The 14,572-nt window shown below is 41.3% G+C and overlaps 1 protein-coding gene across 5 annotated transcripts; it reads right to left on the reverse strand.

Annotated features, from left to right (window-relative positions):
* Positions 1 to 163: 163 nt before the first annotated feature.
* CASP3 (caspase 3) lies at positions 164 to 14,526 on the reverse strand. 5 transcript variants are annotated; one of them, XM_028744206.2, is made up of 7 exons: positions 14,407 to 14,526; positions 10,905 to 10,986; positions 8,363 to 8,487; positions 7,252 to 7,380; positions 5,915 to 6,090; positions 4,616 to 4,733; positions 164 to 3,599 (listed from the first exon to the last, which is right to left on the reverse strand). In XM_028744206.2, the coding sequence occupies exons 2-7, from the start codon at positions 10,976 to 10,978 to the stop codon at positions 3,373 to 3,375; spliced, it is 849 nt and encodes a 282-aa protein (XP_028600039.2). In that variant the 5' UTR covers positions 10,979 to 10,986; positions 14,407 to 14,526; the 3' UTR covers positions 164 to 3,372. The 5 variants fall into 5 exon arrangements, with proteins under 5 accessions (XP_028600039.2, XP_028600040.2, XP_077790368.1 ...); XM_028744207.2 differs by lacking the exon at positions 14,407 to 14,526 and adding an exon at positions 14,265 to 14,385; XM_077934242.1 differs by lacking the exon at positions 14,407 to 14,526 and adding an exon at positions 13,987 to 14,010.
* Between the last annotated feature and the right edge of the window lie 46 nt (positions 14,527 to 14,572).

A 14,572-nucleotide genomic window follows, 5' to 3' on the forward strand; every position in this document is an offset into this window, starting at 1 on the left:
CCTGTATTTGGCAAGTGTTCTTTAAACTTTACCTGTAGAATATTTTTTTTTCTATGTGGGTTAATATGATTATCTATACACTTTAAACAGGACCGAGAAACTGGAACTTGTAAGACGTTCTAAATGTCTAGGTTTTTTAAAATAAAAAAGTAACCAAAGCTGGTTAAACAATGCACATGGTTTATTAGGTTTTCATACAGGAGTTAAGATAGTCACAGTCACACGCATAAATTAATCATATCTAATAATTTAAACCTTTGCCAAAAATCTTGTTTTCAATGATGGGTAGTTTCAGATATTGCTCTGTATTATTCTTTTTAAAAGATTCATGCCTCTAAGCAAGAGACATAGTCAACTCTTCTGAATAAATTAACTGATTTATTTAGCTGACGATAAGTTCAAATGTATAGAAACTATTGCATATTATGCCATTTGAAGCACACTGCTGTGCTTGCTTCTCAAAGCTCAGAGTTATTTAGCAGGTGGTGAGTAGGTGGATAGATCAAATCCAGGAGCCCCCATGGCTGAATAAGGACACCAAAACTTCAAGAAACATTGAAGTGTGGATCTGCGACTCTATTCCAAAGAGCCATGATATGCACATACACCAGTGAATGCTGTATAATGTCCCACTTGCTCCCATTTCCTATTTTGCTGTTGGCAAATCTTACATGCATGCAGAACCTATTTCTGCACATTATCTCCCATCTGGATCAAGATGAAAGGTCTCAACCCGAAACATGCACAGCTATCTCAGTTACACTCACAATAATTTCTCCGAGTATTGCAAGCATCACAAGTTCACTAACACAAGCTTTTATCCATGCCTGAAGACATTCACTATCATATTAATATTGAGCACAACATGCACAGGCACAGCAAGCCTTGGCTCATATGCTCCCTGCATGGCAGAGGAGCTCAGATGCTTTTTCTTCCACTTTTAGTTAGCTGCGGTTTGCTGTGCCATCTAGACCCAGAATTGTGTTTGACATGAACTACCAGTGGTGTAGCGTGGGTTGTCAGCACCCGGGGCAAGGCAAGTAATTTGCGCCCCCTAACCCGTGGATTTGCACCCCCTAACCCGTGGATTTGCGCCCCCTAACCCATGGATTTGCCCCCCTAACCTGTGGATTTGCCCTAACCCCAGATGTTGCGCCCGGTGCGGCCGGCCCCCCCTGCACCCCCCACGCTACGCCACTGTGAACTACGAATAGTTTAATGCAAGCTAGCTTAGTAACCCATGGTTTGAAAGTTGGCATAAGTAACATTAGCTACAGGTTGCCAATTCAGTGATGCAACAAACCCATTAACTGAAAATGGAAGCAAAAGCTTCTAAACTCTTCCTCCTGACCATGTGTGAAGAGGGCAAAGGGAGTGCTTGCAAAAACAAGGCTCACTGAACCTGCTTGTGCGTGTTGTGCAAAACCATGGTTTAGCATAAATTATTAACTACCATGTTGCCTGTACTTACTTATTTGTAAGCCTACTTGAAATCTACAGAAGTTCATATTGAGTGAAGGAGGGTGAATAGCATTACCTATCAAATGTGCACACCTAGAAAGTAATCCCAGATAGTGATCATGATAGTCCCTGTGGGAAGCCCTGGGTAAAAAGAAGAGAAGCAAAACATCATGGTTGGAGTATACTACAGACTGCAATACCAAGGAAGATTGGGGAAACATGTCCTGAAACAAATTACAGATGTTTCAAAGAAGCAATAAAGCTTCAAATGCCCTGGTATCTGTGGGAATACAAACTCTGCTAAGCACAGATCATGCAACAAATTTCTGACATGCCTTGCTGAAAACCATCTCTTTCACAATGTGGAGGAAGCAGCGAGGGGTTGGCTATTCTTGACTAGATCTTAACCAGCAGGGAAGTGGTGAGAACTTCAGGGGGGAAAGTAACTACTGTACGTAATGATGACATTACATATGGAAAGGTGGAAGAAAGTGTAGCAAAACTTGAACCTTTCATTTCAGGAAAGATGTTTTTCATGGTATCAGAGAAATACTAGGTGGGATTCCATAGCTAGATATAGTACTGGGGGAAAGAGCCCCAGACAGGCACAAGTTGGGTTGTTGTTGTTGTTTTTAAAAAAGGAGTTACTAAGGACACAATCACTAACAATTCCAGATGAGAAAGAAAAATGGCAGATGTCTTAAAAAAATAATAAAGAAAATGTAGCTGCACAAAAAGCTGAGTAATAAGCTGAAAATAGAAGCAACCTTCAAAAAAAGGGGGAAGGAAGGACAGGTCACCAGGGACACGTAGCCCAGACTTGTAAGAGCCATGTCAAGAAAGCTAAGAATGAGCCAATGCGGGCAGGACACAAAGTTGTATGAAGAAAGTAGTTAAGAATCTGCATGCTAGAAAGGGCCGAAGAAATATTTTACTTCGAGCTGAAGATGAACTTCTATTTTACATACTTGCTTCTAAGTCTTAGTATTTTAAAACATGCTGCTTTTTAAAAAAAGGAATCAGAATCAGGATTGGGAAATGGGACATGCATTTTTCATATACTTCTTATCATCAAATAGAATATATAAATAAAACTAAGAACCACAAAAATGTGTTTAGGAGCAGGCTGAATTTATACTCTTCACAAACTACCACTTGCACAACACTCCTGCCTAAACTGAAATGTGAATGTAAGCATGCAAAACTGCTTTAAGGCCTGGATCCAGTAAGGATCAGCGTTCCAAGAACCATTTGCCATCTACTAGAAAAGAAGCACCTCTTTTTTAAAAAAAAAAATCTTAAGGTATTCTATAGTGGTCAAAAAGCCTTGAAAAGGCTCAAAAAGCATTTCATATAGCCATTTCTAAAAGGCTGAAGAACTACCTCACAAGTTTGATTGTGCTACATGATTGTATATGAAAGATAATAGTTTAGTCCTTACGCCATATTGAAAAACTGCACTCTTGTGTCATGACATTAATTTCTCCAATTCTAATGGTATTGACTTGGGGGGGGGGGGATACCATTTCTATCAACAGTTTGCTTTCAGGTAAATAACCCCAGGATTGGGCTGCAACAGTTACCAAAGTTAACTAAAAGTAACCTTTTACTGCTCTTCAGTCTGCGGTAACCGATACTTTATTTTGACAGTAATAGTTGATCTCTTCCTTCAATCTATTTTAGCAATGAGGTTAGAGCATAACTGCAAATCTACATATATTTTCATTTTCCAAACTAGAATTTCCAAACTAGCAAGTGATCCCACTATTCTAGTGATTGTAGTAATCCACTCCATAGGTCATAACGTTTCAATACAACCTACGTATTAGAGACTGGACATCGGGTCAAGAGTTAAAAATGATATAAAACGCTAGTGCTCTTCTGCTAGCTTTCACATCACAGTGTAGGAAGCTAGTGAGGAAAATAAAAATCTTTTGTGAGCATAGACACAATACAAGGGATCTGCTTCTTTCCGTGGAAGTCTGGTCTGTTTGAATAAGAACTGAATTCTGCAACCTTGCGATTTACACGTGTCAGAATTTGCATAAGTTCAAGTTTTGTAGCATGCTGTTTCAGCATCCCACACAGTGACTGTATAAACCAGGAGCCATCTGACGAGTTCCTCCAAGAGTAGTAGCCTATAAGAAAAAACACGAATTGAATAAAATATAATGTTCTTCAAAATGAGACTACAAAAGCTAATCATGTTTGAGAATCAGAATTGGGAGGGACCCCAGGATCATCTAGTCCATGCAATGCAGGAATCTTACTTTTATTAAACTGATTAAGGTCACAATCACCCCACCACAACTAGATAACTTTGCCCCAGAACAAGGGTGTTCATTCAGTTTAGTAAAGGGCTTCACATTCATCTCATTCCACTTTTATTTGTCCTGCTGTTAAGCCTACCGCCCCTTAGTCTCAAATATTCCCCAAGAGAAGTGTTGAGATTAAAAAACCATCTTCATACATGGCCATGTTGATTTGGAGATATTTTCCACTTAGGCTGCCTAGCTAGTGCATGCGGGTTGATGGGCCAGTAACATTTTTGTACATGAAATGGTTTTACAAAAGGAGGGAGAAGTATTCAGGCACCTTTGTTGGACTAGGGCATGGGTCGACAAATTAAGGCCCGTGGGCTGGATCAGGCCCCATTGCCTTCTGGATCCGGCCCGCAGAGGGTCCGGGAATCACCACGTGGATTGCCAGCGCGTGTGTTCTTTCCCTCTCCCTCACACGGTGCCGCCGCCTCCTCCCGCCCTCCTACTGGCTTCTCCCCACCCTGCCTAGAGGAGGAAGGGGGCTGGGCTTTATTGATGCCAGCAGCAGCAGTGCTCAAGCGGCCTGCCATTTTAAGCAGCCCCTCTCTGGAGCCCTTTCGTGTGCCGCTCATTGTCCCTCCGCCGCCGCCAGCCCCTGCCACTCGCAAGACACAGGTAAGCAGCCACCGGGGCTTATCCAATGCTGTGGAGAAGGGAGGGGAGAGTCGTGCGGCCTTATAGTCCGGCCCCCCACAAGGTCTGAGGGACAGTGGACCGGCCCCCTGCCGAAAAAGTTTGCTGATTCCTGGACTAGGATATGCATGAAATAAAAAGTTATAAAGTCATCTATGTATTTTGAGCAAAAGTTTGCATCTTTTATTCATTTATCTTACCGGGAGCAGTTGAATAGGCATATAGGAAGTCGGCTTCTACAGGTATTTTCTGACATGTGCTTTCATCCGTGCCACTGTCTGTTTCAATACCAGAATCAAGGTCTGTTCCTCTACAAGCCTACGCAAAGGAAGACAGAAGAGTAAAGGGAAGACAGAAGAGTAAAAGGAAGACAGAAAGTAAATATTACCACTATTGGCTCGCTGAAAATGGCAACAGTCGGATACAAATGAACACAAACAAGGAATAAGAGAACTCGTTTATGCACATCTTGAAAGGGGAGGCATGCTAATCTTGATGAGGTATGAGTTTCAAATTGAACTTTGCAGTTTTGTGACATGGAAAAGCCGTTCTGAGTCAGAGAAGAAGTTCACAGCACTTTTAAAGCACTCTGCTAAAACTGTGGTCACAGGTGAGAGAACCACCAACCTAAACTGAAACAGTAAGAAATGCTTTTCTGAACTGGTTATGGTTTAGAGGCATTGGTCAAATGCTTAGGTTTGGCCATTTTAGTTTCTCAGTGAAAGCCCTGGCTAATGTTTCCGAAGGTTGTCCAAGTAGACAAGCTTTTACTAATTAGTATAAAGAAGGCTTCCTCAACCTTGGCCCTCCAGATGTTTTTGGCCTACAACTCCCATGATCCCTAGCTAGCAGGACCAGTGGTCAGGGATGATGGGAATTGTAGTCTCAAAACATCTGGAGGGCTGAGGTTGAGGAAGCCTGGCATAAAGTAATGTGTTCTCATTATTAATGCATTACACTGTCTTATTCTGTAGGAGACCTAAAATTAAATGACAAATACAAAATCATCATACTAATCTCATTTCCTAATGAAAATGAATAGGGATCATGGCGTTTGGGGCAGTTCTCTCGTTTTCCATCTGTTTACCATATTCAAAAAAAGCAAGGCAACTTAAGAGAATAATTCTTAGCAGCTGCCCCACAACTATGATCCTAGTTGCATTTTCTAAAATCACTGTTAAGATTTTCCTTTTCGTTTTCAATGGCCAGTTTTAAGGAAGAAAAGGTATCTAATTCCATTTTTAGTTTGTTTTTTTAGATTGCTGCTATCCTCTCTAAGCAGTAGGAATGGTATGGAAACTGAAATATTAACACTGCTAGAAAGCAAAAAATTAACACTACCAGACACACTGGATATGTTTTATATTCCCATAAATGTAACCATAGATGCTTATAGTATAATGCAGACATAACATTTCCTTATCTTTGAGATACATTTTTTTGTTTTTTAAAATGAAAGTCTTCACAGTATTGTCATCTGTTCAATTTTGCACAATTACCTGAATAAAGAAGAGCTTTGGCTTTCCTGCCAAGGACTTGCATCTGTCTCCTCTGAAGAGACTGGTTAACATTTTTAGCTCCAAAGGACCATCTGTACCATAGATGAGTCCATCCTCTCCATGGCTTAACAAGACACAAACAAAACTGCTTCTCTTGTTGTGATCATCCTTGGCAGCTTCAAAAAACCCAGGTGGAGGGAAAACATTGTTTAAGTCTTCAGAAATTCCAAATACTCATTTGACATTTTTTCAGCAAGAAAGTTTTAGGCAATAGCAAAACTTCAAGCACAATAATGCTTCCCTCAAACAAACAAATGGACAAAGTAAGACAAGCATTGTCGATCATATGGCTTATTTGGGATAAGCAGCATAGTAACAGGATAATTTAACGTTCCTATGAATTTGTGGCAACTCTAAGGCTACCTTAGGCTTGAATGCAGTTAAATTCTCCCCAACGTTGCCCTGCTCTTGCCATACTAATATCTGAAAGATAAATCCTGCTGATATGCCATATAATCCTTTTTATAGGTAGGAGGCAGTGACAGCAGTTATTAGCAGGCTTATTATATAAATGAATATTGAAAAGAATCTTATTAAAGCAAATAGTATTGGAGGAGAGCTTTATAAGTGGAAACGTTTAAAGAAAGTTGGGTCCGACAAATGAAAGGGTAACAAAATCAGGAATGAAAGTGGCTTCTATTGTAGAATGAGCTTAGTGTCTAGACTGAAATATTTTCCTGAGTGAAGAATATATATCTTGACGACATTCCTAATCAGGAAGGAATATTTTTAGTTGCCAATTCAGACTCTGAAGTTATCCAGGTTAGAAATACCAATTACACTGCTTAAGGCTTAAGCAAAATTAAAATATAAGTTTAAAATCTTAACCTAAGGAGAGTTCATGAAAGCAGACACGGAGGTGGATTGTATTCAGTACCTGGGGCACAACTTCCAAACCTTGTTGCTGGGCCTGCAAACACATTGTTCCATGATGGACCTGGTCCACATATGCATTCCCTCAAGGTGGTCAATTCTGATCTCCAGCTGTTGAGGGGACTGTACCCAGACTTGCCCATTTCCAACAGATGACTTAAGACTGCCAGAGCAGACTTTTTGATGGTAATCTATGCTTTCAGATCCTCCTACTCAGTGGTGCGCATGCAGCCTGCTGCTACACAAAGGGACCCTTAACCCTTCTGCCACACCAGGTGTTCTACTTATTATTTAATATCAAAGTTCCTCATTGCTAAGAAGAGCGGACAACACAAAAACCCAAGAGTTTATATTTTATATTTTGGCACAACAGCCAATACATCATCTGCCAAATCACTACTTACCATTATGCAAAACTTCAATAATCTGCTTACATGTAAGATCATTATAAGGCTTGACTGTGTACCCCAAGGTCCTGAACGTGTCTACAACATGTGCAGCATCTGCATCTGTACCAGATCGATATGACATCCCTTTAGATAAAAAAGAAAAGAAAAGAAGTTGCGTTGGCTTAATTTTTGAAAACAGTGTATGCCACAGGCAAATTCTGCTCAGTTATATGAAAATAAAATATGGGAAAGCCCAGCTGGAGCCTGAAGACTTGTTCCTATATGAAATATATCAGGATTTATGGAAGACATTCCACCCTGTAAACACAGAAAGAATGGAAACAATGGGTGCACTGGTTTTATTGCAGATGAACAATTGAACTTGGCATCACCCGTTGATCAATGGAAGGACTGACTTTGTATATAAATAAAACATGTATAGAAGAAACCTTGTACAGTCGTACCTCGGAAGCTGAACGGAATCCCTTCCGGAAGTCCGTTTGACTTTCAAAACGTTCAGAAACAACAGCATGGCTTCTGATTGGCTCCAGGAAGCTCCTGCAGCCAATCAGAAGCCACGGAAGCCCCATCAGATATTCGGGTTCCAAAGAACGTTCGCAAACTGGAACACTCACTTCCGGGTTTGCGGCGTTTGGGAGCCAAAACATTAGACCCGCAGGGCGTTTGGGATCTAAGGTACAATTGTATCTAGCTTGGGAGGAAAAGGAACAATATTGTCAGGCTTTATTTAGGTGTCATGAAGTCACCCAACTGTGTGCTTAAAGCACAGCATTGCTATTTAAAAGGGGTGTTGGAAATCTGTGGCCCTCCACATGTTTTGAGACTAGAACTCCCATCGTCTCTGACAAATGGTCATGCTGCCTGGGGCTGATGGAGGCCAACATCTGGGAGGCCACAAGTTCCTCTCTCCTGATATTAAGACCAACAGCTCTCTCCTATGCAGATTTAGGCATGTTTGAACTTACGGACATCCTTGAGCATACAACAGCCAACTTTGAAAAAGACTAAGCAGTAGATATATTTCACTTTTGACAGTTTAAAGCAGGTTACAGGGAGGGAAGCCTTACCGGCAGGGGGAGAAAGTTTTTTTTTTAAAAAAAATTACCAGTAGCTGGATAGAAGTTTTTATTGTTGACTAAAAGACACATTCCCATTTCAGGGTGATCCATTCTGTAACTCTCATCTGCCGGTATCACAGAGTCCACAGATTTGCTAATAGGTATGCTCTTCCTAAGGAAAAAATAAAACACAATGTAAAACTAAACTCTCTCTCTCAAATTTTCAATTTTCTGATCCTGAATTTAAAAAGCAGATTGAGGCTACAATCCTACACACATTTGCCTACGAATAAGTCCAAGTGAATTCAAAAGGACTTCTGAGTTTGCATGTATACAATTATACTGCAAATTTGATATATTTTGGATTTTGCACAAGTTCAGAACAGCATGAATGTTAATGCTGAATGAGAAATTGATAGCAAAACAACAACAACCTAGTTATAAACAGTTCCCTCAAATATCCACTATTAAATAAATACAATGGAACAAATAAAATATTTCATGTTTTTATTACAGTGGTACCTCGGGTTACATACACTTCAGGTTACATACGCTTCAGGTTACACACTCCGCTAACCCAGAAATAGTGCTTCAGGTTAAGAACTTTGCTTCAGAATAAGAACAGAGATCGTGCTCTGGCGGCGCGGCAGCAGCGGGAGGCCCCATTAGCTAAAGTGGTCTTCAGGTTAAGAACAGTTTCAGGTTAAGAACAGACCTCCGGAACGAATTAAGTACTTAACCCGAGGTACCACTGTACTATTAGATAGACTGGATAATTGAGAACAGATCTGATCCTTTGAGCACATGAAATAGATTAATGAGATGTAAACTCTCCCCTGCACTGCTGAGCTGCATTCAAGATGTTTGGGATGAAATAAATATGACAGAACCATAGTAGGAAGAATGAGAGAAATGTGCAAAGATTTTTCACACAAGAAGCTCAAAAGAGGTTTTATGACTGCAAGACCTACATTGATTTGAGCATTTTGTATTCACCTTCTATACAGCAGTACTGCTATTATCGTTATTATTAGTTAATGTGTTAACTGCCCTTCAACAACATATCCCTGTGCAGGTTACAGCAGTTTAAGATTCAGAATTAAAACAGATTATAGTCACAGGAATAGGGTCTAACATCATAGCTATGCAATATAAACCACGTAATTGGCTCTAGTCGTTTTTGTATTAAATTGGCTCTAGTCGTTTTTGTATTAAATCTGAGAGGAACAACAGTAGTCCTTGAAAAGTACAAGCGAATTTTAAAAATAAGCTTTTGAGTGCTTTTTAAAAGTGGGATGGTGAAGGAACCAATATACACCAAGTGAGGATCCTATGAGCAGATCTCAAAATGACTAAAGTTACAAGAGTTTTTAGCCTTGATTCTGTGAATTTATTCACATAGTCTCTCTTACAGACCTCATTATGCATGAATGTTACAATAAAATATGAAGCACAACAATACAAAAGGTCAGGCATGGTCTCTGAAAACAAGTTGTTTTGGCACATAGCTGATTATAGTCGTACCTTGGTTGTCAAACGCCTTGATACTCGGACATTTTGGCTCCCGAACGCCACAAACCCAGAAGTGAGTGTTCTGGTTTGCGAACGTTTTTCTGAAGCCGAATATCCAACGCAGCTTCTGATTGAGTGCAAGAAGCTCCTGCAGCCAATCGGAAGCTGTGCCTTGGTTTTTGAACCGTTTCAGGAGTCGAACGGACTCCCTGAACAGATTAAGTTTGTCAACCAAGGTACAACTGTACATGAGGACATCTCCTGTGTATGCTTTCTCTTTGAAGCAATCTTCTAGTTACAAAGGGAGCAACTCATAGTCCTAAAACCAAAACATACTGGGACATATTCAGCTAATAAGCTGTGATTCCATTGCAAAGGTTTGAACTAGATGACCCTTGGGGTCCCTTCCAATTCTACAATTCTATGATGCTATGACACGGCTGTGCAAGCAGAAGCCAGCACAACAGAACTTCCCCTTCTCCTTCCCCAAATATGCTCTGAGGTAGGGGATAACCTCCAGAACAGCAAGTGTGGGAGATGAGAGGAGAATGTGATGTAGGACAAGAGGAACTGGAATAGTCTCTGTAGTGCTACACGGAATAGAATCCACCGATTTTGCTACAGATTATTTGCGATTGAGAGCTCATCTGCATTTCCCTCAATGATTACTCCATCAATGCATTATGAATTAAAAATCCAGTCCTAGTTGTTTAATACACTTGCTTTCTTGATTACTTGCGTTTCTCAACTTATTCAAGTGGCATTCCTAAGATTGGTACCCTCTCTTGTATTTTCTTCTCATATTTACATAAGATTAAGTCCAGGGAGTTGCTGCATTTTCACTGCTGTTTGCTTGCCTTGTCTTTCCATGTAGGATAATGGCTAATGGCAAGGAGGAGTCACAACTCACCATCAGTTGGTGCCAGGCCCATGGGAGGAATGGGTACATTATGGGGTAGACACTCCATATATTTTGAGGGAGATCTAAACTAAAGCCGAAGCCTACAGTGGCTAGAAGAGAAGAAAAAGACCACCACAAAGAACCAACCAACACTAATAGCCAAAATCCCCACTTACCCTTCAGAACCAGGGATTTTTTTTGCATCTGTCACAGTTTGTGAGGATTTCATAATATGGTTTATGTCTGCCATAGTTGTTTCTGTAAACGAAAGATAAAGTGTTATCATCAGAATTTTTTAATGCCAATCAATGCAAGGAGAAAGCAAAGCTTCTGGAAAATAAAATTGTGGCCTCCCATGTATCAAGAGAACAGATAAAGAAAAATTAAAAATGAGCTGCCCCCAACTTCCCTCAGACAAGGAGAATACAACCCTGAGGCATAATTATTCTGAAGGAGCATAAATTTAGTTGAAAGCTAGGCATTTTTAATAAACCCACTAAGGGGAAATGCAAACGGGTAGTTTATAGCAATTTACAACACTTGACTACCTGTTCAGGTTTAAAGTCAAATACAGGGTAAAAAAAATACTGCTTCAAAAATAACTTTATACAGTGGTACCTCGGGTTACATACGCTTCAGGTTACATACGCTTCAGGTTACACACTCCGCTAACCCAGAAATAGCGCTTCAGGTTAAGAACTTTGCTTCAGGATAAGAACAGAAATTGGGCTCCGGCGGCACGGCAGCAGCCGAGGCCCCATTAGCTAAAGTGGTGCTTCAGGTTAAGAACAGTTTCAGGTTAAGTACGGACCTCCGGAACAAATTAAGTACTTAACCCGAGGTACCACCGTACCTGAAAACCAACAGTCTGTTAAAATTAAGCAACCCTGGCCACAAAAAGACCCATCCATCAGCAGACATCTGTTTTGATTTTGTGCAGTCAGACATCTGCTCTGTCACTGACGGTTTGTTTCTTTTCCACAACACCAATGCTAACGTACTGAAGCATCGAAGCTCTTGGGAGGACAACACAGTTACTAGCTAGCTTCACCGGAGTACTAAAGCATTACCTCATCTCGGTTAGCTAATGCATTGATGTCATATTCTGTCAAGCAGAATATACATCTCTCTGGGGAGGATGATCTCATTCTACAAAGGATGAAAGAAAGGCTTCTAGGAAAGTTAACAGATATTCTGCTTTGAAGTTCCTCCTCCCTTAGGTAAGAAACATTTTAAAGGGCACATAAAGTTATGAGGCTTCTAGGAAAAGTCAGTAACAATACAGCTGACATGATTGGTCTTTTTACCCATTACATGTGGGATCATTATAGAATCATGAAATTCTACAGTTGGAAGGGACCATGAGGATCATCTAGTCCAGCCGCCTGCAATGCAGGAATCTTTCGTCCAATGTGGGGCTCAAACCCAGCCTATAGGTGTGTGTATACACACCTTTCTGACTTTAATGTGGCTGGAATGAAGCCAACCGTGCAAAGATAAGAGTCACTTTCATTGCTCCATCTATTTTTTGCCTCTGGTCCTGCTCACCACTGACATGGTAGGCTCACAAGACATTCCCGTAATCAGAAGTTGTTGCAATGGGATCTGCTCAAAATGTGTTGCTGTGAAAGCCTATGATAAAAGTGGCTACTATGCATCACATAAAAGCCCTTTCACTAGTTGTTGGCTATGGTGCCTTTTCTACCAATTGCTACTTGATGCAATAATCACAAAAGGAAACTGCCATCTAGATGCAACCTAAATTGATCTGCACGTTTTCACATGTCAATTGCTCCTAACGAGCTTTATTTCTACATATATCTGTTTATGTTGACTTAGCCACAAACATTATAAATATGGAAAATGTTTTCTGGAGCTCTTGACACTAGTGACAAATTTCATAGACTTGACTGAGAACATAGATAAGCAAAACTAGCTATAGCTAGCCTATTATTGTGAAAACTGTACTTCTCCTCTTTAACCTTGTTTATCAATCCATACACTCTTATTTTCACTTTTAACAGGAAGATACAATGAATTGCACAAGGCTGAAAAGATCTAGGCACCTATCTGCAACTGTCAGTATAGCGCCATAGTGTGTCATTCCTCCTTGGAAAACTGACAAGGTTAATTCCGAATAAAGTTTAGTTTCTAGTACAGAGCGGTTAGTGCTGATGACATTAAGACAACAATGTTTTCCTTTGTTGGAAAATAATCTTTTGACTCTCATGGACTTTGTTTTCTTCCTTTTTTGAGAAAAAAGGTGCTGCTGCTTTATGAATGTGAGAGTTCACATTAATATTCAACTGCTTTAGTCTCAAGCTTTCCAATTTCTCCATCCACAGGCCAACTGACTAATTCTTAAGTTACCACTGAAATTTTACATAAAGCCAAAATCATATTAATTTTGGTAGTTCTTCCTTGGGTAATAATTATCACCAGATTTTGTTCAAAATGAAATTCAAAAATTCCTCCTCAGGCAAAACACCAATTTCAAGGGAAATCTCAAGCATTCCTGCAAGACTGGCAACGTTTTCCAGATACTGTTGTAGTAATTTTTTGTTAAGACTGACAGCATAATTTCATATATTAATCTAAGCCATTTGAGTGAGGATTAGTTCATGGGTAATGCTGCCATGAAGTCTTTGGTGGAAGGGTGATAAATTACTATGTTCCCATCTTGGTCTCCAAGCAAAACCTATGACAGGAAAAACTCAGGTTTTAAAACTGGCAAGATTGCTAACTACAGAAACAGACAAGATGGCATTATTAAGAAACCCTTTCGATATGCCAAGTACTGCCATTGGGCTATTGTTCAATCCAAGTGCAGCATACACAATTATCACAATTTTAATTGAGATTCAAGTTAAACTAAAGTAGTTTAGCTACCATCCCCTGCTTTGGTACTCACAAACAAGATTATATTCCTTCCCTTCTGCAGAAACTAGCATACTAATGGGTGTTTGGGGAGTGGTGTTTGTTTTTTTAAGCACTACTTCACTAATTCTTTCATATCCAGTCACAGAAGGATGCCACATGTCTGATGAGCTGAAAGAATATTAGAACAAAAACGACAGACAGGGGAGATTTCTCAACGCTACCACCAAGCCACATGGGGGGGGGGGGTTCAGAGAAAACTTGCTGCATGCTGCTGAAATAAGATCTCTCGGTCTGCTTCCGCTCCGTAAAAAAAAGAAAAGAAAAGAGAGCGGGTCCCCTCTTGTTTGCAGCTCAGCGAACACTGCGCTGGATTCAGACCTGCCAGCTCCTCGCCTGGTTCCTAAATAAAAGGCTCGAGGGCATCCGTGATCCGCGCCTCAGATGCGCTTGGACGGAAAGAAGTCGGAACAATAAGCAACTATGGCGCCTAGCAGCTGCAACAGCAGCAGGGGCTGCCGGAGGAAGGGGAAAAGCCGAGCAGGAGAGAGGCTGGGGGGGGGGGCGTGGGAAGGCGGGCGGGGACCGGGCTTCCCACGCGGGTGGGGCTCGGCTGGGGAAGCAACAGCTTCCCGCAGAGAAACTTTTCTTTGTGTTACCTTTGCCGTCTGCTTTCCCCGCGCGCTTCCTGCTATCAAAACAAGGAGCGCCACGCCGGGCGGGGAGGGCGCCTGCAGGCTGGCTGGCTGGCTTCCTTGAGGGGGGAGAAAAAGCAGCCTGGGCGGGCCGCGGGCTACTGACCTCGGACGCCTCCGCCTCCTCCTTCTCCGGTGCTGCTGCGGTTGCCCGTTTCCCTCTTTGGACCCAAGTGCCTGGCGGAGCGGGCTCCCTCTTTCCTCCGCACTTTGCTCCTTCGCTCCGTCTCCCACCCCTCAGCCCCGCCCCAAGAGGAGGAGGAGGAGGAAAG

Source organism: Podarcis muralis, chromosome 9 (assembly GCF_964188315.1).
Source record: "Podarcis muralis chromosome 9, rPodMur119.hap1.1, whole genome shotgun sequence".
Taxonomy (NCBI): Eukaryota; Metazoa; Chordata; class Lepidosauria; order Squamata; family Lacertidae; genus Podarcis; species Podarcis muralis.

Bases quoted from the DNA above. Each gene is read 5' to 3' on its own strand.
- CASP3 (XM_077934241.1), bottom strand. From the start codon at position 11,014: ATGATAACACTTTATCTTTCGTTTACAGAAACAACTATGGCAGACATA. The intron at 7,381-8,362 runs GTAATTTTTTTT...TTTTATCTAAAG, and splicing joins AAACTTCTATCCAGCTACTG to GGATGTCATATCGATCTGGT. The intron at 6,091-7,251 runs GTAAGTAGTGAT...GGTTTTTTGAAG, and splicing joins TATTGAAGTTTTGCATAATG to CTGCCAAGGATGATCACAAC.